The sequence below is a fragment of the Peromyscus californicus genome, unplaced genomic scaffold (genome assembly GCF_007827085.1).
Source record: "Peromyscus californicus insignis strain IS unplaced genomic scaffold, ASM782708v3 Scaffold_7__1_contigs__length_154581171, whole genome shotgun sequence".
NCBI classification, from domain to species: domain Eukaryota; kingdom Metazoa; phylum Chordata; class Mammalia; order Rodentia; family Cricetidae; genus Peromyscus; species Peromyscus californicus.
Window position 1 is genome coordinate 148,249,112 of NW_026294595.1, and position 24,050 is coordinate 148,273,161.

The 24,050-nt window shown below is 49.8% G+C and overlaps 1 protein-coding gene across 1 annotated transcript in view; it reads right to left on the reverse strand.

Moving 5' to 3' along the window:
- Positions 1-7,942: 7,942 nt before the first annotated feature.
- Positions 7,943-24,050, reverse strand: part of Ctcfl (CCCTC-binding factor like) — a 43,526-nt gene continuing 27,418 nt past the window's right edge. The window contains exons 4-10 of the mRNA XM_052725408.1: positions 23,714-23,847; positions 20,797-20,917; positions 20,178-20,327; positions 18,401-18,561; positions 14,000-14,182; positions 10,079-10,199; positions 7,943-9,548 (exon numbers count right to left, since the gene is read on the reverse strand). Of these exons, the coding sequence (XP_052581368.1) occupies positions 9,409-9,548; positions 10,079-10,199; positions 14,000-14,182; positions 18,401-18,561; positions 20,178-20,327; positions 20,797-20,917; positions 23,714-23,847 (1,010 nt within the window). The 3' untranslated portion in view covers positions 7,943-9,408. The remainder of the gene's footprint in view (positions 9,549-10,078; positions 10,200-13,999; positions 14,183-18,400; positions 18,562-20,177; positions 20,328-20,796; positions 20,918-23,713; positions 23,848-24,050) is intronic.

Sequence of the window (24,050 nt, forward strand, 5' to 3'; positions counted from 1 at the left end):
AGTAGCCAGGCAGGAAGTATAGGCAGGCAGGACAAGCAGAGAGGAGAATTCTGGGAACAGGAAGGCAGAGTCAGGAGTCGTCATCCAGACACAGAGGAAGCAAGTTGTAAAGGCAAAACTGAGAAAAGGTACCAAGCCATATGGCTAAATAAATAAGAATTATGGGTTAGTTTAAATGTAAGAGCTAGTCAGTGGTAGGCCTGAGCTAATGGCCATACAGTTTTGTTTAATATAAGCCTCTGTGTGTTTACTTGGGTCCAAGTGGCTGCAGGACTGGCGTGTGAGAGAGATTTGTCCTGACCATGGGCCATGTGGGACACAGGAAAACTTCAGCTACAGCAGGGTCTCATATAGCTCAGGTTGGCCTTAAACTCACTATATAGGTGATGATGACCTAAAATTTGTGATCCTCCTGCCTCTACCTCCCCAGTGCTGTGGTTACAGGTGTGCATCACCACACCTGATTTTATGAGGTGCTGGGGGTCAAACCCAGTGTGCTCTGAATGCTAGACCAGCATTCTACCAATTTGGCCATGTCCCTAACCCTGATTTTACTGTCTACTGAGGATGAAAGCAAGCGCAAATTAATGAGATTGTCTAATATAGCACAATGCAAAGATTGGAATGAGTGAATGGATGAGGGAAACACAGGAACCAAGTTCAGATTGTGCCATCTGGGGTGGGGGTGGGGCATACCAGGGCAGGGCTTGTGGTCCCATCTTGACCATATCCTGAGCCTCTGCTGTCACAAGACTCACAGGAGCCTGGAGAGGCTCAGTCAGTGTGGTGGTATGAATGAAAACAGCCCCTGTAGGCCCATAGGGAGTGGCACTATTAGGAGGTGTGGCCTTGTTGGAGAAGGTTTGTCACAGGAGGCAGGCTTTGAGGTTTCAGAAGCTCCAACCAGGCCCAGTGTCACACTCTCTTTCTGCTGCCTTTGGATCCAGACATAGAACTCTCAGATACCTCTTCAGCACCAGGTCTGCCTGCTTGCCGCCATGCTTCCTGCCGTGACTATAATGGACTAAACCTCTGAACTGTAAGCCAGCCCCAATTAACTGTCTTCCTTTATAAGGGCTGCTATGGTCATGTGTCTCTTCACAGCAATGGAAACCCTCGCTAAGACAGTAACGCGAGTGCTTTGCAAGCACAACGACCTGAATTTGACCCCCAGGACTAACGCAGAAAGCCTGGGAGGCAGAGGCAGATGAAGAGCACTTGCTGCTCTTGCAGAGGACCCAGTTCAGTTCCCAGCACCCACAACTGTGAGCAGCTCACAGCTGCCTGTAACTCCAGTCCCAGAGTGTCTGGGCATCTCTTCTGGCCTCCAAGGAACCAGCACACATGTGGTGCACATAAACCCAAGCATGCACACACACACACACACACACACACACACACACACACACACACACACACACTCACTCATAAATAAATAAGTAAATCTTAAAAAATAATAATAGTTTGTGAACCATTTAAAAAGAACCAACCAAATAAGGTGGACAGCACATGAGGAGACTCATGAGGTTGACCTCTGACCTCCTCCATGTATACCCGCCCACCTACATCCACACCTGGACAAAGTGAGAGGGCACAAGGCTCACAGGAGGTAGGGACACTATTGCGCCTCTAGGTCAGCGAGGTGACACCGGAGAGTGCTGCGAAAACACCTGGTCTAGAGAAACGCTCCGTCCTGTCGCGGTCCCTACCAGCGACGACATTTATCAGCCCCGTTGTTCAAGGCATCATCTACTCAGCTGCCATTCCTGCAAACAAGCGCCATTGGCTTCCAAGCGGTCTTGGGTTGTGTCATTCTATTTTTAAAATAAACATTTTTTCTGTCTTTCTTTTTTGAAACAGGATCTAGAGTTTCCCAGGCTGGCTTTGAACTTACTATGTAGCCAAGGATGACCTTGAACTCCTGGTTTTCCTGCCTCTTCCTCCCAAGGGCTGAGATTACAGGCCAGGCCATGACTTTGGTTTATTCAATGACAGGGATGGAACCAGGGACCTTGTGCATGCCAGGCAAGCCCTCTGTCAACTGCTAATGTGTAGCTCTGGCTGCCCTCAAACTCATGACCCTCCTGCCTCATTTTCTTCAGCATTTGGCCCCCAGGCTGTGATACAAGCTACTGATTTTTTTTGAATAAATGAACTGAAGGTAAATCTCAGAACTAGTGACAACCAGATGCAGTCCAGATCTGGGAATTATTGAGCTGATACCTGCTCATTAGGAAAGGGATGTTCTATAACTCACTTAGGACAGTCATGGCTGGTCGTTCCACAGTGTGGATACCATCTAGACAGACCAGGCTGTGGAAGAGAACAGGACGCTTTGGATACCAGAGATTCCCCTCACTGTCCCCCACCCGTCCTGTGTGCAGCCTCCACCCCAGACCTGCCTGGTATTTTTAGCGCACAGGCACCCTGCACAGCCCTGTACACTGACCAAATTTAGAAATCTCAAGAGTCAGGAGCGATGAATGAACAGGCCCCAGTGGGTGAGCTGCAGCTGGCAGGATTGCTGACGGAGGGGAAGCCTGGAGGTCATGAACGGCCGGCCGGGAGAGAGTCAGGACAGCATCACCCCTGTGGTCCAGGCAGCCTTGGGAACAGCAAAGCTAGCCGCATGCACCAGAGCCTGGCAGGGGTAGAGATGTGGGAGGTGACTTGACAGGGCATGGGGGCAGGGCGAGGCTGCAGGGTAGTGTGCGGAGGATGGTGGGACATGTGACGTTCAACCCTCATGCCACAGTTTGTGTCTGCTTAGTGTATATTTCATCTGAAATTAGAAAACTTGAGACAGAAAAGCTTTAACTGTCCCATGACCCCCATGCTGCATGACTCCTAAACGGTCTTATAATAAAAACCTGGAGCCAGATATCAGGGTGAAAGCTGAAAGATCAGAGAAGTAGAGCAAGACACAGCCACCACCTCTTACCTCACCAACTCCTCAGCTTGACAGAGCCTCTGCAAGAGAGCGAATTCCTGTCTCCTCCCGAGTTATATTCCTTTCTCCGCCCAGCCATATCACTTCCTGTCTCAACCTTCCTAGTGCTGGGATTAAAGGTGTGTGATCCCAAGTGCTGGGATTAAAGGTGTGTGATCCCAAGAGCTGGGATTAAAGGTGTGTGCCACCACTGCCTGGCTGTTTCTCTTTTAGACTGGATTAATCTCATGTAGCTCATTGTGGCCTTGAATTCACTGAAATCCAGACGGATCTCTGCCTCTGGCTCCCGAGTGCTTGGATTAAAGGTGTGTGCCTCCACTGCCTGACCTCTGTGGCTACCTCTGTGGCGGGCTCTGTCCTCTGATCTTCAGGCAAGCTTTATTTCTTAGATTACAAGTATATCACCACACACCCGCCCCTGCTTAGGACAAATTATGTACTGACTAAATGGTTCTTTTCCACCGAGGAGATACCTTTAACCTCCGTGGTCCATGATCACGGGCAGGCCAGTCACTTTTGTCCCCAGACGACACAGTTCTCAGTTAGGAGAGGGGCTCTCCACCAGGCGCGAGAGTCAGGGTTCGAGGGGCCCGTTGAAGGCCTAGGCTCTCCCATTGTTTACTGCCTTGGTTGTTACTGTCACCATTGGCATTGAGGATGGGACTGGGGCATAGCATATGCTAAGCTGAGTGGGCGTGTTCTCTACGACTGAGCTATCCACACCCCAGCCCTTCTTTACTGCTTTTCATGGTTCAGGCCTTAGAATATAATTGCAGTCATCATCTGAAAAGCCTCTTAATCACTTTTGTTTGCACACTTACAGCCACTAACAAGAAATGACATCCATGGCAGGCCCCCCCCAAGCTCACTCAGTTGCCCCTAAGAAAACTATTTTTTAAAGTTTTATTCTTTTACATTTATTTTTCTTTTATGCGTTTGTTTGGACTGCCTGTAAGTCTGTGCACCACGTGTGTGCCTGGTGCCTGTGGAGGTCAGAGAAGGGCATCAGGTCCCCTGGAACTGGAGTTACAGGCAGTTGTGAGCTGCCTTGTGGGTGCTGGGAATCCGGGTCCTCTGGCGGAGCAGCACTGTTCCTAACCATGGAGCCATCTCTCCAGTCCCGAGACAGCTGTTTCACTAAATCTGTTTGCATGATGTCTCTTGGCCAGTTCCTGTCCTCAGTAGATTTTGGTGACTCTTTCTGTTGTGGGTACCACAGCGGGCCTCCTGCTCTGTCCTCTGCACTGGGCAGAAGCAGAGGCAAAGACTTTGTTTTTTTTTTTTTTTTTTTTGGTTTTTGGTTTTGCTTTTTTTGTTTTGAGACAGGGTCTCTCAGTGTAGCCTTGGCTGTCCTGGAACTCACTCTGTAGCCCAGGCTGGCCTCGAATTCACAGAGCTCTGCTTGACTCTGCCTCTTAAGTGCTGGGATTAAAGGCGTGCGCCACCGAGCCAGGCTGGCAAGCACATCTCTTGAAGCACTAGGTTGTGGGGGTTTCAGAGAGGATTGGAGGTGCCCAGGTCTCTAGTGACAGCCACGCCTTGGAAACGATGGGGCAGCTGCTGCAAACATCCCACACCAGAACTCAGCTACAAACCAACTCCCACCAAAGGCTGGGGAGAGGGAGTGAGAGCCAAGACAAGTACCACGTTCCAAGATGTTTGTCAGCAGGTTTAACTGGCAGTGACAGAGGTCTTCAGGGACAACGCGGGGCTATCCTGATAGGGGAGGCCCCCGAGGACTGTCAAGGGCATCAGAAGAGCCGAATGTTTACCCTGGAGACAAGATCCAGGCATGAAGCCATTCTTGCACTTTCTAAAAGTGGGCCACCAGGGCATGGATGTCTGCAGCATCCCCTGTCACTGATGGATCCCCGATCTCAGGCATAGAGGTCACCATGTAACCGTGCTTCCTCTAGGTCTCAAGTTATTTTTTTGTTTGTTTGTTTGTTTTGTTTTTTAAAACGGTCTTTATAGAAGAGAGCCACCGTCAACTCAAGTTGCAATTTAGGTAGTCTCCTGGCAAAATAGGCATTAAGTGGGCCAGAGGTTGTTCCTGCTGCATCTCCAAGTTTCCAAACTGTCTTAAGCGAAGCAAGCCTTCCCAGGCAGTTCCTCTCCCTTCGCCGGCAGGTTCTCCAAACATCCCTAACTAAACAGCCACATCCCCAGTTCTCTTTTGCTCTCCTTTTGGCTGCACAAAGCTGCCAAGACTTAGGACTGTGTGTGCTTATTGAAAAGCTTTAAATCACCTGTATCGATACTTGAGAAGGAGACGCCTGCCCTCTGGTGGACACTGTGGGCACTGCTACTACCTTAGAGCCCAATCAATGGGCCGGAAGGGAGACGTGTGTGTGTGTGTGTGTGTGTGTGTGTGTGTGTGTGTGTGTGTGTGTGTGTGTGTGTGTGTGTGTGTGTGTGTGGCTGCGTGAGCTCCAGGTGTGTGGTGGGATTCGGCACAGAACAGAGTCAACGCCAGCCACCCAAGTCGAACTTTGCTACCTGATTTAAAAGTTTGTTCTTAAGGAGATTTTTGACAGCGCTTTGGAGACCTACTAGACTTGTTTATTTTATTTTATTTGAGACAGGGTCTCATGTAGTCCAACTTGGCCTCAAACTCACTATGTGGCCGAGGATGACCTTGGACTCCAGAGTCTCTTGTCTCCACAATGCTGGGATTACAAGCCCACAGCACTGCACGCAGTTTATTCCGTGATGGGGATAAAGCTCAGAGCTTCATGCTAGGCAACCACTCTACCAACTGAGTGACAGCCCCAGCCCCAGCATCATAGGCTAGCATCTTAAGAACACATTCTTTGTCTTGCATGTTTTTTAAAAAGGTTTATTTTTATTTATGTGAGAGTGTTTTGACTGGACGTATGCCTGTGCACCATGTGTGTGCAATGTCCCTGGAACCAGAGTGACTAACGGTTGTGAACTGCCATGTGGGTGTTGGGAACTGAACCTAGGCCCTCTGCATGAGCAGCCGGTGCTCTAACCCCTGAGCATCTCTCCAGCATTATCTGTTCCTACACTAAAAGCATTAAATTGCCGTGAAGTGCACAGAAAGGTTCCTGTTGTGGGTACTTCCTTAAAACTACAGTTATTTGTGTGCATGTACACATGCTCATGTGTGTCATGGTATACGAACAGTGCTCAGAGGACAACTTGCAGGGTAGCTTTGGTTCTCTTCTGGGGATTGAGCCCGAGGCATCAGGCTTGGCAGCAAGCACCTTTATCTGCTGAACCATCTTGCTGGCCCCATGATGGCTATTATAAATGGACAGTTTGGAGATGTTAGGAGAGACACACTGTTGTGTAACTGTCTTGCCCATTCTAAAACTCCTCATAGTGAAAAACTGTTTAGTGGTGTTTAAATGTCCCCATAAAACACCACCCCGCTATGCTCCCTGGCTCAGCTGACCACAGTTCTCCTGTCCCTCTCTAGGATGCTGACTCCCCTGGGGAAACTCCCGTCACACCACTCGGCAGAACTCAATGTTCACCGAGGATGGAGCATACTTCCTTTTTAGGACTGCATAGTGATCCATTGCATGTATGCACAGACCTCACTGTTTTTCTCTTCACCCACTGATGGAGTTTGGCTTCCATCTTTGGCTGTCAGGATACTGTCTGAATGTGGGTGCACACATTTGTCTCAGGAACCCCAATTCCAGTTCACTTGGGTAGCAGCCCAGCTGCTGAACCACATGGGAATTTTACTTTAGATGTTCTGGGGAACTGCTCATTGTCTTCACAAGACGAAGCCTAGTCCGTCTCCACCCACAGAGCACAGGACTGATGTCCTCCAAATCCTCACTACTGACGACACCTTGTGTGTGCTTCTGAGTGTGCGTGGGCGTGGAGGTCAGAGGTCCACACTGAGTGCCTTACTCAATCTCTCTACACCTTTTACTGAACCCAGGACCCACCGATTCAGCTGTGTTGGATCCAACTGTCTCTGGCTCTAAGCCCTGGGATTAGACGCGTGCTGTCACACCTTGCCTTACTCGGGCACTGGGTAGCCAAGGTCCCCATGCTTGCACAGCAAACATTTTACCTACTGAGCCGTTCCTCCAGCCCGTCACTCAAGAAGACATTGAAGTTTTCTAAAAAGTTATGTGTGTGTGTGTGTGTGTGTGTGTGTGTGTGTGTGTGTGTGTGTGTTTCTGTGTGTGCCACACCGTCATGTGAAAGTTAAAAGTCAAAAGTTGGTACTCTTCTACAATGTGGGTCCTAGGAATTGAACTCACGTCGTCAGGCTTGGTGGCAAGTGCCTTTACCCTCTGAGCAATCTCTCTGGCCCAACAAGACATTAAAAACAAAACCAAGCCCAGCAGTGGTGGCTCACGCCTTTAATCCCAGTACTTGGGAGGCAGAGAACTGTGAGTTCAAGGCCAGCCTGGTCTACAGAGTAAGATCCAGGACCACTGGGTCTACACAGAGACACCCGATCTCGAAAAACAAAAACAAACAAAAATTTTAAACTATATGTATGTGTGTCTATGGGGGAGGGGTGGGGGTGGGGGAGGGATTGTACATGCAGTACATGTACATGAAGAGACCAGAAGAGGGCGTCAGATTCCCTGGAGCTGGGGTTACAGGTGGTTGTGAGCTGCCCAGCATGTGTGCTGGGAACCTAATTCAGGTCCTCTGCAAGACTGCTGAGCCATCTCTCCAGCCCCCAAGGACATTTTAAAGGCTTTCTGGAGGTATAACCCCAGGTACTTGGGAGGCTTAGGACTGAGAATTCAAGGTCTGTCTGGGCTACACAGAGTGAAGTCAAGGCTAGCCTGGACAACTTTCTCAAAATAGGAAGTATAAAGATGGCTGTGGTGTATCTGGTGGTAGAGCCTTGCCTAGCATGCCTGAGGCCCTAGATTTAATCTCTAGTAAACCAAAAATGAAAAAGACCACCATTCGCATATAACAAAGACAGTTTTTAAAAACCATTTCATTTTATTGAATTATGCAAAAATCTTTACAACAGTCAAAAATAAGAAACTATAAACCTTGAGTCACAATGACAGCATACAGCAGACTACAGAGTTTAAATCTTGTTGCGTGTCACGTATCAGCGGAATCCATTTGAGGCGGCCAGAGGACAAAGTGGCCCCACTGCTGGGGACTGCTCCTGTGACCACATGTGGGATGTTTTGAACAGATCAACATTTTAAGAATTTGGACTTGGGGCCTATGGGTGATTTGGAGATGTGGCAGTGTGGGGCTCCACAGCAGAAGAACACTAGACAAAGATAAGGCCCGGCTGCTGCAGATCCTGAACAGAAAGACCCCAGACAGACACCGAGGGCCTCAGACACCGAGGGCCAGAGTGAGGGCTGGAAACAGATACTCTCCCTAACTGGTGAGAATTACAAGAAGTTCAAATTCTTCACAAATACACATTTCATTATCAGATTTCTTCTCACAGCCAATCATTTAAAAATGTAAATAAAAGACTTCTAGCAAAACAAAAGGATCTACATCTGTTTTTTGAGAGAGAATCTCATGTAGCCCAGGCTGGCCTGGAGTTTGATATGTAGCTGAGGATAACCTTAAAGTCACCCTCCTCCTGCCTCTACCTTCTGAGTGCCGGGAAGACAGGTGCACACTGTCATACCTGGCTAAGAATAAAAATAATGTTATTAACAACCCCAGCGCAATTTCACAGCTGGCAAGGAACGGGATTAAAAGAAAATGCAAGCCGGGCCTGGCGGCAAAGGCCGGGCCTTCTGGCTACCAAAGACTGAGGAAGAGGATGTGCAGCTCAGTGTGGCTGGGGGTGTAGCTTGGTGGTGGAGTACTTGCCTAGCTTGTTCCAGGTCCTGGGTTCAATCCACAAGTCTATAAAAGCAGGGTGGGGGGCAAACATCTGAAGGTGAGACTTGCTCAATGTCAAAGTAAAATCTATTATATATAATATATATATATATATATATATATATATTATTTTGTCTAATCAAGTGGGCTACTGACTGATTTCTACTACTCCATCTTTTTATAGTATTAAGATCTTTGGGTTGAATTTAAAATTCATTAAAAGCATCTTGGTAGTTTTAAACATTATGGAAAATTCATCGGTATAAAAAAGGTATACAATTCATCCTCAGTGTTTAGAAATCATAGTGCCAGAAATATCAAGGATAGACAAACAACGCAAAAGATTCCCTCTTCAAACCGCCAACATGCTGGCTGGGCTGAGCTCCTGTGGAAATAAGTATTTCCTAAAAACTGTCCCTGGCGTATGGTGGGCCACCCTGCCATCACTAGAGAGTGAGCCCATGGGGCTGAGGTGTGCCCTTCACTCCAAGCTCTGACTCTTGTTTTCAGGAAAAAGTTGCAGTTTTTTTTTCTTCAAACATTTCTACATACTACATCAAACTCTGGGAACATGGCTATCACCATGGTGACCTTGTTTCTAACTTGTTTCTTCTCTAGAGGCCACAGCACGGAGCAGCCTGTCACTTATCCATCATGTCAAAGATCATCTCGCAGGTCAGGCCCTCATCCAGGCTCTCGCTCCTGGCTGCGTTTTCGCCACCGTGGCTCAGAGTCAGCTCCCCAGGGCACTTCGAGGCATCGTTCTCCTGGTCAGCAGGATCTAGGAGAAAGCATACAGAGTGAGAAAACGTGAGAGAAAGCCAAGACATCCAGACAGGGAACCAGAGAGTATACAATGAAACAGTTGCTGTAGTTTGAACCAGCAGTAGGCATGCCGGAAAACGACCTGATTCCGGAACACCGGCTGTCAGGTCTCCTGCTTTGAGGCAGGGCTACTCAACCTGGGCAGTGGGGACAGGGACTCTTTTATGGGCACTGTGGGCACTATAGGAGGCCAGCAGCTCACCCGTGAGATGCCTGTGGCACACTCCTTTTCAGCTGTGGCAATCAAAAATGTCACTAGACATGAGCGGCTGAGCAGGTAAGTGGCCGCTGCCAAGCCTGATGATCCGAGTTTGGGTTGAGTGTGGGTAACCCTGCCGAGTGTGGCTGTAACAAAGCCACTCCGATGCGGTTGCCAAGCCCCTCAGCGACAGGGCCCCACTGCCCCCGCCCTCACGACTTTCTAGCTGCGGTTAACCATGGGAAAACCATTCCCAGATTAAAACAAAGTGATCAGAAAGCGCGTACCATTGTCCCATGCCGGTCCTTCCTCTACGGCCTGCTTCCTCGGCTCTGGTTTTCCCTTTTTGGAGGTGGCCAACTTCTCATGCGCCGGGTCACACTTCTTCCTATGTCTCTGTAGGTTACTCTAAAGGAAATGACACAGGCCACCAGTGAACATCAGTGTCCTCATGTGCAGCTTGCAACCCATGGTTAAGAGGTGGGCTTCAAGGACTCGGGGACGACTCAACAGGTAGAGGAATTTGTCACGTTGGAGCCTGTGGACCCACGTGATGGGCAGAAAGAACTGACTCCTGTAAGTTGTGCTCTGAGCTCTGCATGTATGCCGTGGCACACGCTACACCCTCTGATATACCATACATCAATAATTACATACGTTTCTTAAAAGGTGGGTTTCAGGAAGGCAGCAAGTAATATGCACCTTTTAGATTTTGGACCAAAACCAAAAAATAAACCCAAACCAAGATGACCTTAAAAATGTGTGTGTGTGTGTGTGTGTGTGTGTGTGTGTGTGTGTGTGTGTGAGTGAAGGTGTCTCCAGAGGCCAGAAGGGGGCGTCAGATGCCCCGTGGCTGGAGTTGTAGATGGCTGTGAGTCATCTGATGTGGGTGCTGGGAACCAAAGTCAGGTCCTCTGCGGGACCCAAATCTCCCTGGCAAAGTACTCCTTGGTGCTTGGGTCATTCTGGAGGTTGAGCAAGAGAGTGAATGAGAGATGCCGCTGACCTGAAGTGAACATGAAGTCTGGATCCACATGTCGCATGTGTCCTTGGTGACTTCTGATTGCTAAGAAGTCCTAACACAGGACACTGCCCCATGGGGGAGTCGGCTGAGGAGGGATGAAGAGGTCAGAAGCAGAATGCAGGAAGCCTCCATTACCAGAGGCTGAGACTCGGGTTGAAACTCTGACAGAGAAACCCACATGAATCCAGGATGGGAAACGACGAGGTTAACAAGGCTCCAAGGGAGCAGATCCCCCGACAGTGGGTGACCAGCTCCGCTGGGGGCCCAGGGGGCCTTCACCATTCACAGAGCCATCTGATCAGTCCACACCAAGGTCGATTTCCTTTCCCAGGTCCTCTATGTGCTCCCCAAATAACAGTGCCACCTACAGACTCTGGGGCACACTTCCTGCTCTCTCCACTTCATCGTGGGTTCCTTTCCCAGCACCAGCCCGTGTCTAAGAGCTGACGAGAGATCAAAAGAAGGCCCAGAGAACACCGCTGGGCATTCAGTCACAGTTGTGCTAAGACAAATGGACCCCATTTCTTGCAGTGAGAACATGGAATGTTTTCCTTTGTTTAACTGTTTTGGTTTTGTGTTCGTCTGCTTTAAGGCCTGTATGCCTGGGCCACACCTACTGCCTCCTCCTATACCCGTGATGACCTAACTGGGTACCTGTCTTAGAGTTTCTATTGCTGTAAAAAATAACATGATCAAAAGCAGCTTGGGGAGGGAAGGGTGGACTCCAGCTTACAGGTCTCAGGTCACAGCCCATCACTGAGGGAAGTCGAGGCAGGAACTCAAGCAGGGACCTGGAGGCAGGAGCTGATGCTGAGGCCATGGAGGAGTGCTGCTTACTGGATTACTCGGTCTGCTTTCTTTCTTTCTTTTTGGTTTTTCAAGACAGGGTTTCTCTGTGTAGCTTTGCGCCTTTCCTGGAACTCATTTGGTAGCCCAGGCTGGACTCAAACTCACAGAGATCCGCCTGCCTCTGCCTCTCCCGAGTGCTGGGATTAAAGGCATGCGTCACCACCACCTGGCTCGGTCTGCTTTCTTATACAACCAGGACTACCTGCTCAGCCCTCCCATATCTACCTTGAGCACGTTCACTAGCTCAATTTGGGTTCCGGCATATTCTTTTTATAAAGAGATTGCCTTGCCCAGTTACTTTAGCTTTGTTCCTGTGTTCTTCGGGGAGGAGACTGAGACCGTTCTCCCAACATCCGCTCATAAGTGGTCTGTCCACGTCTGCTGTCAAGTTGGAGCAGAAGCTGCCCGAGAAGCCGGGAGTGTTTATTCTGTTTACAAAGAAAATGTGCTGGTCCCGGCTGTGTATGGTTATGTATAAAATGAAGCCTGTTTTCAGTCGTGGTGGTGGTGGTGGGGTCAGGAGTCCTCTGCGCATCCCAGACCAGCCACGGGCTGTTGCCCCGGCAGGAAGCAGCAACTAATGTGTCTGCCGTGCCCGGAGTTTAGAGCTGAGAACTCCTGGTATAGCTGAGTTAATACACACGAATACAGACGTGTCAGCCTTTTAAAAGCAGGCCAAGGATGCTAAGTGTGGCATATTTACACTCTTCTGGACACAGAGACAGTGTCATGTGACAAATCCCTGAGCCCGGAGAGAAGGAACATCAGAGATGCCACCTAGGTCAGGGTCAGGGTCATCACAGGAAGGGGAGTCATGCTGCTGGCTGGTGACATTCTGATCCAGAGCCAAATTGATGTGTATGCTAGTGAGCAGAAATTTGTGAATACCTGTAGATTTGAGCTTGGGACAAATCAGGGTACACTTGCCTGCAGTGTCCCAGCCCCTGACCAGCCTCCTCCTACCAGACAGCAGACCTGTGGGTCTGTAACAGGCTCCTAGTGCCAGGACTCCAGAAATGTAAGAATCCCAGGTCAGTCCTGCATCCCTGTAGCTGATCCTGGAACTCCATGCTGCACAGAGGCAGACACCCTACAGAGAGCCTGATGCCAAAGGTCCCCCAGTGGGCGGGACACCTCAGTTATATGTGCCCCTCCCCCACATTAGAGAAACCTGGCCCACAGGCTCCTGCTGGAACCTCCCCTTCCTGTGAGATTTGTAGGAAGGGATCCCACACTGTCTTATCAGAGCCCCACCATGCTGTCCGGCTGTCCATCTATGGTGTTACTAACTCTTCTAATAATCCAAAGATCAGTCTGCTCCTGCATCTCCCTGAGCCCCACACATGAGACCTTTCTCTTAACCTTCTAAAAAGGTAAGTTGGATTCCAAGTATCCAGCTGTGCTTTTATTTTTATAACCGGAACCACGTAGCCACACTGCTCTGATTCCAGACTCATGTACACGGTAGTGTGATACAAATTTGTTGAGCGCTGACATTCTGAGGTAATTTGTTATTCAGAAATAGAAAATGAATGTGAATCCACTGCCTGATTTCACAGCTTGGAAACGCCTGAGAATGGAAATCACTCTGGGAAGACGCCTGCATTTAGTTCACAGGGTAACTGTCAACTCTTACACTATAAAAACTAGGTTTTTAAACCCAGCATGTGGCACACAAACCATTAATCCGCACTCAGGAGGCAGAGGCAGGTGGATCTCAATGAATTTGAGGCCAGCCTGGTCTACAGAGCGAGTTCCAAGGCTAGCCAGGGCTACATAGTGAGATCCTGTCTCAAAAATGAAAACAAAAAGAAACTAGGTTCACTCCAGAGTCAGAGAATCCCCAAACTGTTTTCAACGTAGTTTGTGGACAATCTGCCCTGGTGTTGCCCAGTCCTGGGCCTGGTGGAACACAGTGGTTTTACCAAAATAAAAGGGGTTAAAAACCAAAATAACACTAATAAGTAACCATGGGTCAATTTCTTATCCACCAAAGAACACGACTAACAGGCTGTATGACTCTGGCCTGGTGATCTAGACTGTCCCACCTGCTCAGGAGACTAGGCCAGGAGGAGCACAGATCAAGGCCAGAATGGACAATTATCTAGAGCTGCTCTCAAAAAAATATATATATATATATATTAGGCCCAGCGGCATGCTTGCCTGGCACACACCTGGCCCAGATTCCATCCCCCAGAGGCTGTGTGCCCGGGCTTCCCTTCTGCCTATCGAGGGAGAGCATGTGTTTATAAACGCTTGACTTTTCTGAACCCAAAAACTGCTGGGAACCTTCCCTAAAGGAGGGGTCACTGTTTGGAGACAAGGGCGTGCTTACCCAGCGGGAAAAGCTTTTGCCACACTTGAGGCACAGATGAACAACGGGGACGAAGCTCGGATCGTGGTACTTCCTCAGGTGCACAGTGAGCAGCTGCTTCTGTCTGAAGTGTTTGTTGCAGTCGGGACAGGAGAAAGGCTTCTCTCCCGTGTGCGTGCGCACGTGCGCCGTCAAGTACCGCTCCTGGGGGAAAGCAGGGACCCAGCTGACTCGGGCTGGAAGGGTTCCTCAGAACTGTCCATCATTACCGCGCTTTCCGTCCTCAAGAGCGGTGTGGCCCTCATCAGAGCCAGGGTCTGCTGCGTGCTAGGGATCAGGGTGTGGAGTTCTAAGTCAGCCTGGTTACAAGAGACCTGCCCCCCAAAACAAAAGAAAAACAAACAAAACTTCTCTATGGCCCACACTGAGGAGGAGGAGGAGGAGGAGGAGGAGGAGGAGGAGGAGGAGGAGGAGGAGGAGGAGGAAAATTTATTCAAGTGTGTATGTGTGTACATGTACACCTGGGTGGGGGCTACCAGAGGCTAGAGGGTATCAGATCCCTGGTGCTAGGGTTATGGGCAGTTGTGTGGCTAGAGTTATATAGGTGTTGGGAATCAAATTCTGGTCCTCTACAGGAGCAGCACACACTCTTAACTACCGATCATCTCTCCAGCCCCAATCTAACCCACACTCTGAACGATGATGAGTGTGAAAGCCTGACTCTGTGTCCACTAGTGAGACCAAGCACCAAGGCACACTCAGGATCACCACACGCTCCAAAGCACTTTTGTGTTGTGGATGAGACACAGCCATATTCACTATGAGAAACACGAAGTGAGGAACTGGCAAACATTTTGAAAAGTTAAAAGAAAATCATACATTAAAAAATAACACGACATGCTAATGTTCAGGGCTCACACACAGGCAAAATCATTAACAGATTATGTGAAATTCAGAATTATTTGCTCCGTACTTTTCCTGCCGAGTCTGAAAATCCTTTCAGGGATTCAGGAGACGTCTGCCTCTGTTTCTTCTGCAGCTATGGGTGTTTGTTGAGGAGAACCCGGAGTGCAGGCACAGTTTTTAAAAAGAGCCAGAGGGAGCTCGGGAGACGGCTCAGTGGGTAAACTGTCTCCTGTGCCAGCATAAGGACCTTGAGTTTGGATCGCCAACACCCCTGTAAAAGCGAGGTGTGGTGGTGTTTCCCTGTAACCTCAGCTCTGAGAGGAGACTCCTGGGGCTCTCTGTCCAGCCAATCTGATCACCCAGCTCCAGGACTGGTAAGACTCTGTCTCAAAATGTAAGGCAGAAAGTGATGAGGATACTCAGTGCTGGGCTCTGGATTCCCCGTGTGCCTGGGCAGGCACCCCCACACAGAAGGAACTGTGGACACGGTCTCTTTAAAGTGCGGTGCAACACTGAGTGTGACGCTGTGACGACCAACCTTCTGTGCCCTGTGCTGAACGGACCTTTGGGCTAGGCGTGCTTCTCCTGCCCCACAGGGCAGTCATTTGGAGAGCACCTGAGTGCAGAGCTGTGGAGTCTGTGTAAAACATGGATGTGGTTCATCCCACGGTCAAACGAAAGCCTGCTTCCCAGAGATTCCCAGTGCTGTCAGGAGTCTTCAAGGGTCAGAAAATGCAATGTTCGTGACGACAACGTCTCCAAAATCTGAATTCTAATTTTCTTTTGAAAGATGAAGCTTTATCAGTGGCAACACGACTCCCCTGAATTTCCCACCATGCCATCCGTTTGTCAAAGCCACGTGCTTGTCAGCACACACACAGTCTGTCTGCTGAGCACGTGTTCAAATGAAAACCACCACCATGGGAGGTGGCTAGTTAAACTGGTAACTCATACTACCCCACTCCCCGGGCTGCAGAAGGCAGGGGTTTGCTGTTTACAGCATCCTTCTCCTCCCACAGAGCATTAAAGACTGTGTCGGGTTAAGATTTACTAAGGAAATAACCTTGACAGCATTTCTGAGGACATTTAAAATGACTGAATTTTGTGTGTATGTGGTGCGTGGGGGCAGTGCATGAGTGGCGATCAGGGGACATCTTCATGGAATTGGTTCTCTCCTTCCCCCTTTCCTTGGGTTTTGAGGGTGGAACTCAGCTCCTCAAGCTTGCTGGAACAGTTTACTGGCCGAGGGAGCACTTACCTGCTGAGCCATCTCAAGGACCCTTCAGCTATTCCTGAGTGGCATGCCCTTTGTTTTGGCTTCCGGGCAGGAAGATGCCAGCTGTAGCCAGTCCAGTCTTGTATGTTACTGGTATGTTACTGCCGCAGTTAGGGCGAAGACACACCACGGCTCTGACATTGGATGTCCGCGCAGAGAGGAGGTGGGTCACGCCGACGTCACTTTGACGATGGTCCCTGAGTGTGGCGAGGACCTCGGCAGGTTTGTAAGCTCTCTCGGCAGCAGCTGCGGTTGATGGCCTGTGGCTGCTCCGGCTACTCTGAGCTGGCTCTCTGGTCAAGGCCAACTCTTCCAAGGTCAGCAGCAAGAGGTCTCTTTTCTGTGGGCCTCTCTAGCACCCACACAACAGACTGCTGGCAGTGGTCGAGAGACAGCCCGAACTGACCTACTCTGGTGATGGGATGGCCAAACACCCTAATTGTTGTGCTAGAAACCTCATCCAACTACTGAGGGATCTGGATGCAGAGATCCATGAGTAGGCCCTGGGTGGATCTCTGGGAGTCCAATTATCGAGAATGAGGAGGGTTTATATGAGCGAGAATTGTTGAGACCAAGGTTGGATAAAGCACAGGGACAAATAGCCAAATGAATGGAAACACATGAACTATGAACCAATGGCTGAGGGGTCCCCACTGGATCAGGCCCTCTGAATGGATGAGACAGTTGATTGGCTTGATCTGTTTGGGAGGCATCCAGGCAGTGGGACCAGATCTTGTGCTCATTGCATGAGTTGGCTGTTTGAAACCTGGGGCCTATGCAGGATTGTTTGGCTCAGCCTGGGAGGAGGGGACTAGACCTACCTGGACTGAGTCTACCAGGTTGACCTCAGTCTGTGGGGAAGGCTTTGCCCTGGAGGAGATGGGAATGGGGGGGGGGGTTGGGGGGAAGGTGAGGGGGACGGGAGGGGGGAGAACAAGGGAATCCGTGCCTGATATGTAGAACTGAATTGTATTGCAAAATAAATTAATAAAAAAAAAAAAAAAAAAAAAGAGGTCTCTTTTCTTTCTTTCTTTGTTTTTTGAGACAGGCTCTCATTATGTGGCTGTGGCTGTCCTGGAACTTGCTATGTAGACCAGACTGACCTCAGACTCAGCGATCCACCGGCCTCTGAGCTGGGACTAATGTTGTGCATCACCACACCGGCCCCTTTTCTTTTTCTTTATGTATGTGTCTGTATGTGTGTAAGTACGCAGAGCTCTGAAGATACACTGGAGTCCCTGGAGCTGGAGTTATGCGCAGCTATCTGCCACCCAGTGTGGGTGCTGGGATTCGAACTCTACTCATGACAGAACAGCAAGTGCTCTTAACTGCTGAGCCAGCTCTCCAGTGCTGTGGAATATTATTTTAACTAGGAGAAGATGAGTTACATTTATTTATGCTGTAGAATGTTATTTGAATGGTGTAAAGGTGTTGCTTTTGTTTATGCTGCATTTGTTTAACCATGTAACGATGTGTTGCATCCATTTCACCTTGCCGGCCTAAGGCACCTGATGGTGAAAAGCTGAATGAAAAGCTGAATGGCCAATAGCCAGGCAGAGAAAGGATAGGCAGGGTTGCCAGGCAGAGAGAATAAATAGGAGGAGAATTCTGGGCTGGGGAGAAAAAGAAGAGAAGAATGAGAGAGAAGAAGAGAGGAGAGCAAGAGGGAGACGCCTGGGGCCAGAAGCCAGGCAGCCCTGAGCCTGCCAGCAGACACAAGATGCAGTCAAAGTAAGATGCACAGAAGAACAGCAATAAATCCCGAGGCAAAGGTAGATAAAGGTAAACAGGTTGAGTTAAAAAAGCTAGCTAGAAATGAGCTGAGCGAGGCCGAGCATTCAAAACTAAGAAGTCTCTGTGCCATGATTTGGGAGCTGGTTGGTGACCCAGAAGAAAAAGGCTGGTCCACTCCAGCCTCTTCCTTCCTTCCTCCCTCCCTCCCTTCCTTCCTTCCTTAAGTTTATGCTCACTTATTGTTTTATTTTGATATATAGGAGTATTTTTCTGGCTTGTATGTACATGTATCGTGTGTACCTTGTACCCAGGAAAGTCAGAAGAGGGTGTCAGATCCCCTGGAGTTACGGATAGTTGTGAACCACCTTGTGGGTTCTGGGAATCAAACTCAGGTCCTCTGCAAGAGCAACAACTGCTCCTGAGAGCTGAGCCACCTCTCCAACCCAGTCTCTTTCCTAAGAAAGAATGACTGCTTCTCAGTCTCTTCATCCACTCACACACAGTACCTGCTTGCAGGCGTAATCACACTGCTTGCACTTGAACTTCTTCTCATTCTTATGGGTCCTCTGGTGCTGAATGAGGGCATAGCGCTCGTGGAAGCCGGCGGGGCAGTATCGGCACTTGACCTCCACGGGGCTATGGGTGTGCAGATTGCGCAGATGGACACCTGTTAGGGCCAAGGAGACACGCTGACCTGTGGCATGGTGAATGCCTAGGGACTTCTTGGGTGGGGTGGGCAGTTCTGGGCACTACAGACTCTCGCTGGCACCTCGGGGCTCCCTTGCCACACATTAGCTTGCCTCCCTCAGAGATGACAGGCTCCCACCTCCACATCCAGGTGCATGTCCCCAGGGCACGAATGTCCCACTTCAGCACCATCACCATAAAGGAACTAATCAGAGGCCTCAGTCTAAGACCTTCAACGGGGAGATCATGGCTACAGGTCGACCATGAACGTTGAGAATCTTAGCACATGCAGGGGCTTCAGAGCAAGGCTAAGGGGTCTTCTGTAACAAAACCATGACTGTTGTCCTGCTGGAAGTCTAGGCCCCTTTGTCCCCATGACCTGAGAGAGATGCACACTGGGCACACTGTCGAGGAAGCTCTTTACTCAGCTAAGCTTCAGGTCTGGTGGCCGTGTGGCACTATGAGAGGCTGAACAAAAGATACCACAATGATGGAGGAGCTCCCGACTCAGGTGGACAGACCGCCTCATTCTTACGGGGAGAGGAAGAGCCAGAGTCTCTAGCACCCCTACAGAGGCTACAGAGCAGTTCCCTCTGGCATGTGACAACTGGCTAGTGGTCCCTTTGTCCTAACAGGTCCCACTGGGCAGTGCTTGGTGGTGCCTTGGGAACCACAGTAGCACTGACAGAATGTTCCAGATGAAAGACGAAAGTTAAAGATTGGTCAAATGCCTTTACCCCCGCAGGGGCAGTTCCAAAATCTCTGCATTTTCCGAGGCACTGAGAGGGGTTTTATTCTCAATGACACTTTTACTGTCCCTGTGACATCATACTTTTGGGAAAGAGAGGGGGGAAAAAGAGGATGAGTAGGGGTGTCATGGAGATCTAAGGGCTCTCTCCCCAGCTCCCTGTCCTCCACACTCCTATGCCACAGGCTGTCTGCCCCTCCCTGCTGGGCTGGCGCACTACAGGCCCCCAAGCACAAGCACCGTCACCCCTGCAAGCCTGGTCCTGTCCTAGGCTGTCCTGTGTCCCACCCCTGCAAGCCTGGTCCTGTCCTAGGCTGTCCTTCGTCCCAAGGCTCACCCCAGGAGAAGGCAGACTCTGTGTCACAGGCCGCCTCTTACGAAGCAAGTTCCTTAGGGAGAACCCTGCCTCAGTTTCTCCTCTAAACCCTCATCAAGCTCCAAGTGTGCAAAAGGTGGGCTGAGGAGGGAGCATGGACGGGGCTAAACTTCTAACACCATTGCCTTTTGATACCCAGGTCATCAGGACCACTGTCTCTGCAGAAAAATTATCCATGTCCTTCAGCCTCAGTGTCCTTATCTGTAAGAGCAGGTCCAAAGCAGATAAAAACAATACCCATGGATTTGATCATTCGGGTATGTAGACTGGGCTGGCGGCTCCTGAACTGCACTTACTCAGTTCAGCCACCAGAGGGCGGGACAGGACCCCTGTAAAAACATTTCTAGAAAAGTTTCCCAAACTCAGCAAAGCCTTGCAGAGTTGGGCAGGCTCTGCAGGCTTGCAGACCTCGGGAGTCCAGGAGGAAGGCCTGTACTGTGGCCAAGGGGACACCATTAACCCAGACACTCACGCAGGTCGCTCTTCCTTGCAATGATGGTAGCACAGTGGGGACACTCGTGTTTGGGCACGTTCTCTCCGTGCTTCTGTGCCACGTGGATTTTCATGGTCCCACTCTGTGTGAACCGGGCATGGCAGGTGGGGCATTCATAAGGCTTCTCACCTGTGACGTGAACAGCAAGTGACTCAGGGCATGGCTTCCCAGGGACCCGGTCCTTCCCAAAGAATGCCTGTGTTGGGGCTTCACCTAAACCTGTAGGTTTAGCCTCAATGGCTTAGGATAGGGAAGGCAAGCCAGGCAGGGTCACAGGGCCCAGATGTGAAATTCCCCAACACTAGTGGCCCCTCACCAGGGCGCATGAGATTGTGTATAGAGAGGAGACCTGGGCATGCATAATCTTTACAGGACAAACCAATTGAGCAATGCATGGCTCTCACCTGAGTGGGTGCATGGCTCTCACCTGAGCAGGTGCACATGGCTCTCACCTGAGTGGGTACATGGCTCTCACCTGAGTGGGTGCACATGGCTCTCACCTGAGTGGGTGCACGAGGCTCTCACCTGAGTGGGTGCACGAGGTTCTCACCTGAGTGGGTGCATGGTTCTCACCTGAGTGGGTGCACGAGGCTCTCACCTGAGTGGGTCCGCATATGGCGCTTCAGCTTGTAGGCGTCCTTGCTGGCATAAACACACTGGCAGCATTGGAAGGGACGCTCGCCCGTGTGTGAGCGGATGTGGCGCTTCAGCTTGCTTGCCTAGGACATGTGGGAGAGGGTCATTGCGATGGGAACCTGAGGGTGGTCAGGGCTTCAGTTAACCAACTTCCTATGAGAGATATGAGCAACTCAGGAAACCAGGAAACTGAGGCAGGAGGATTGTAGTTCAAGGCCCACTAAGGCTGTATCAGGAGACCTTTTCTCAAACCTGCCCCCGCCCCCCCAAAATAACCCAGGAAAGAGGGGGAAGGAAACCTAGTGTGGTAGTACCTGTCTGTAATTTCCAACTTTGGGGAAGCTGAGGCAGGAGGATTGCTGCAAGTTTGAGAACAGCCTGGGTCATACAGTGAACCCTAAGCTAACCTGGGCTACAGAGACCCTGTCTCCAAAAAGCAAAAAGGAAAATTTTAATTTAACCAGACCTCAGTATTGGGGTGTCCCATGAAACAGAACTGTCCAATCTGCTGCTGATTCTTAATTTTGCCACCGGCTGTATGCACAAGGTCCTTTGGGGTTAATGAGCAGCGGTTTGAAGACTTCCACACTAAAGTTCACTTTACAAACAGAAACAGAGCTTGCTGCTCAGTGCTCTGTATGTTTCTTTCTTTCTTTTCAAGTCCCTGTCCACTCACAGCAGTAAAGTTTAAATCTCTGAAAAGACGAAAGCTGGAAAAACTTTCTCAAGTAGAAAAGCTGAACCATTAGATAAACGGAGAGCCACATGTGAGGTGCCTGGGGTTCAGAGTCCTCACCGGCCCTCTGTTAACCAGGGTGAAGACAGAGACAGTGCTGTTGCCCCAAAGTGTGGCTCTGGGTGCTACTGGCTTCTCTTTTGTTTTTGTTTGTTTGTTTTTCAAGACAGGGTTTCTCTGCGTAAAAGCTCTGGCTGTCCTGGAACTTGCTCTGTAGATCAGGCTGGCCTTGAACTCACAGAGTTACCTGCCTATGCCTATACTTATCTGCCTACGCCTCCCAAGTGCTGGGATTAAAGGCATGTGCCACCACCACCTAGCTCAAGAAAACAAATTTTTAACACCGTGGGCCATCCCTGGGCTGCATGGACGCTCTGCTGCTAGGCAGGGTCTCAGAGCCTGCAAGTTCCTGGAGAGAATGGTGGGGCACCCACAGGAAGTCCTTCCTGTGAGGAGCCTCAGGCTCCTTGTTGGACACCTTCTGAACCCTCATGTTGCTGCTACAACCTTTGCCTCGGATAGGAAAGCTCTTTTTAAAAATAGCCACAGTTGGAACTGAATTCCGACCCATCTGTGAAATCCCCCAATTTATGAAACACACTTGCGTCATGGCCGTGTTGAAGCTTTTGCTGTCCCCTTTAGCTTAGTTCCTGTGAGCAGTCCCCGCCTAACCCTCCTCTGCCAGGCTCTCCACCAGGATAGGCCAGCTTCCTCACATGAAATGGAACCTTGGACACGGACCGCTAGAAAATGGACCTGAAAAGGAGACTCCACACACGGCCTTTGTTTCACTGAGGGTCCTGATGGCAGGCAGCAAAGGCCGGTCATCCCAGCAATGCAGGAAGCTGAGGTAGGAGGATTTCAAGTTCAAGGACTGCCTAAGCTGAAGAGTGAGTTCAAGGCAACTTAGTTGACCCTGTCTCAAAAAAGAAGACATAGCTGTGGGAGAATCGTTGCCTAGCATGTTGGGTCCAAACCTTAGTTTGTATGTCCAAACCACATACAACACACACACACACACACACACACACACACACACACACACACACACACACACAACACCTAGTTGCCATGAACAGAGCATGCAGCTAAATTCCATCAGAGTCTCTGGTGGTTCAGTGTGTGGGGACAGGGTTACATCTTCAAGACAGCAGCTCTGTGTCTGTCCAGGTGGTGTTGGGGCACAGCTCAAAACTTCAGCCCAAATTCCCAAGTTGTATGCTAGTTTGTGACCCCGATGGTGACATAAAATACTTTTTTATAAGGACATAAAAGGCCTTTTCAATAAGTCCGAGGTCTCTCTCTCTTTAGTTCTCAAATTTTCATTTTGTGCACACGAGTGTTTTGCCCACATGCATGTGTGTGTGCCACAGGCGTGCCTGGTGTCCAGAGACCAGAGAGGGCATCAGATCTCTTGGAACTGGAGTTACAGACATCTTGTTGTGAGCCAGCAGGTGGGTGCTGGGAATCAAACTAGGTCCTCCGCAAGAGCAGCTGGTGCTTGTAACTGCTGATCGCCTCTCCAGCCCCAGGGTTATTTCTCAACCATAGCCAATATCTATGATCCATATACTTTTAAATATTGTTGGGGGACGGGTGAAGAGCCGGCTCAGCAGGCCTGCAGAGGACCCAGGCCCTGTTCCCAGAACAGCTGCCAAAGGGCTCCCAAGCACTATGACTCCAGCTCCAGGAAATGTGTTAGTGCAGGTTCCTGAGGAGCCAAAAGGCTCACACACACAGACCACCCTCCCCGTTAAAATCAGAGAAATAAATATAGATAAATACTGTTTGGGGGGTGGTGAGATGCCTGGCTGGTAAAGGTGCTTTCTACCAAGTCTGACTGTCCGAGTTCAGTCCTCCAGGAGGAGAGAACTGACCCCATCAAATTGTCCTCCAATGGTTAGTATGTAGACCAGGTTGGCCTTGAACTCATAGCAATCCTCCGGCCACAGTGCTGGGATTACAGGTATGAGCCACCATACCCAGCTCCAGTTTTTCATATTCAATTTGGACAATAATGCCTGTGGCTTCTGGCACAGATTTTAAAATGTGTCTTTGGTGAGTAGTGGAGTAACAGGTTAGTGTCCCTCTCCGGAGCGGTGATTTCTCACTCTCGTACAAGGCTGAGTGCAAGGGAGCTCACCTCGACACTGGCATACTTGCACATGGAGCACCTGAAGGGCTTCTCGTGAGTGTGTTTGTAACGCCTGTGCCGGACCAGTTCTCCGCTGGTGACAAATGCCATGTCACAGTCCCCACACTTGTAGGGCCTGGTTCCTGAAAAATCACGTGGTTTACACTTTTCAAACAAGACTTAACTGCAAAACTTCCAGTGACTTTTTAGTTTTGAAATGGCAGTCTGAAAAGGCTTCAGCAATTAAGAAGTTCTTTGAACTATAAATATCACAGATGTACGAGACAGTGTTCTGGGTAACAGTTAGTGCTTTTAACTGAAATTCGAGAAGGCGTGGGGACTGCGG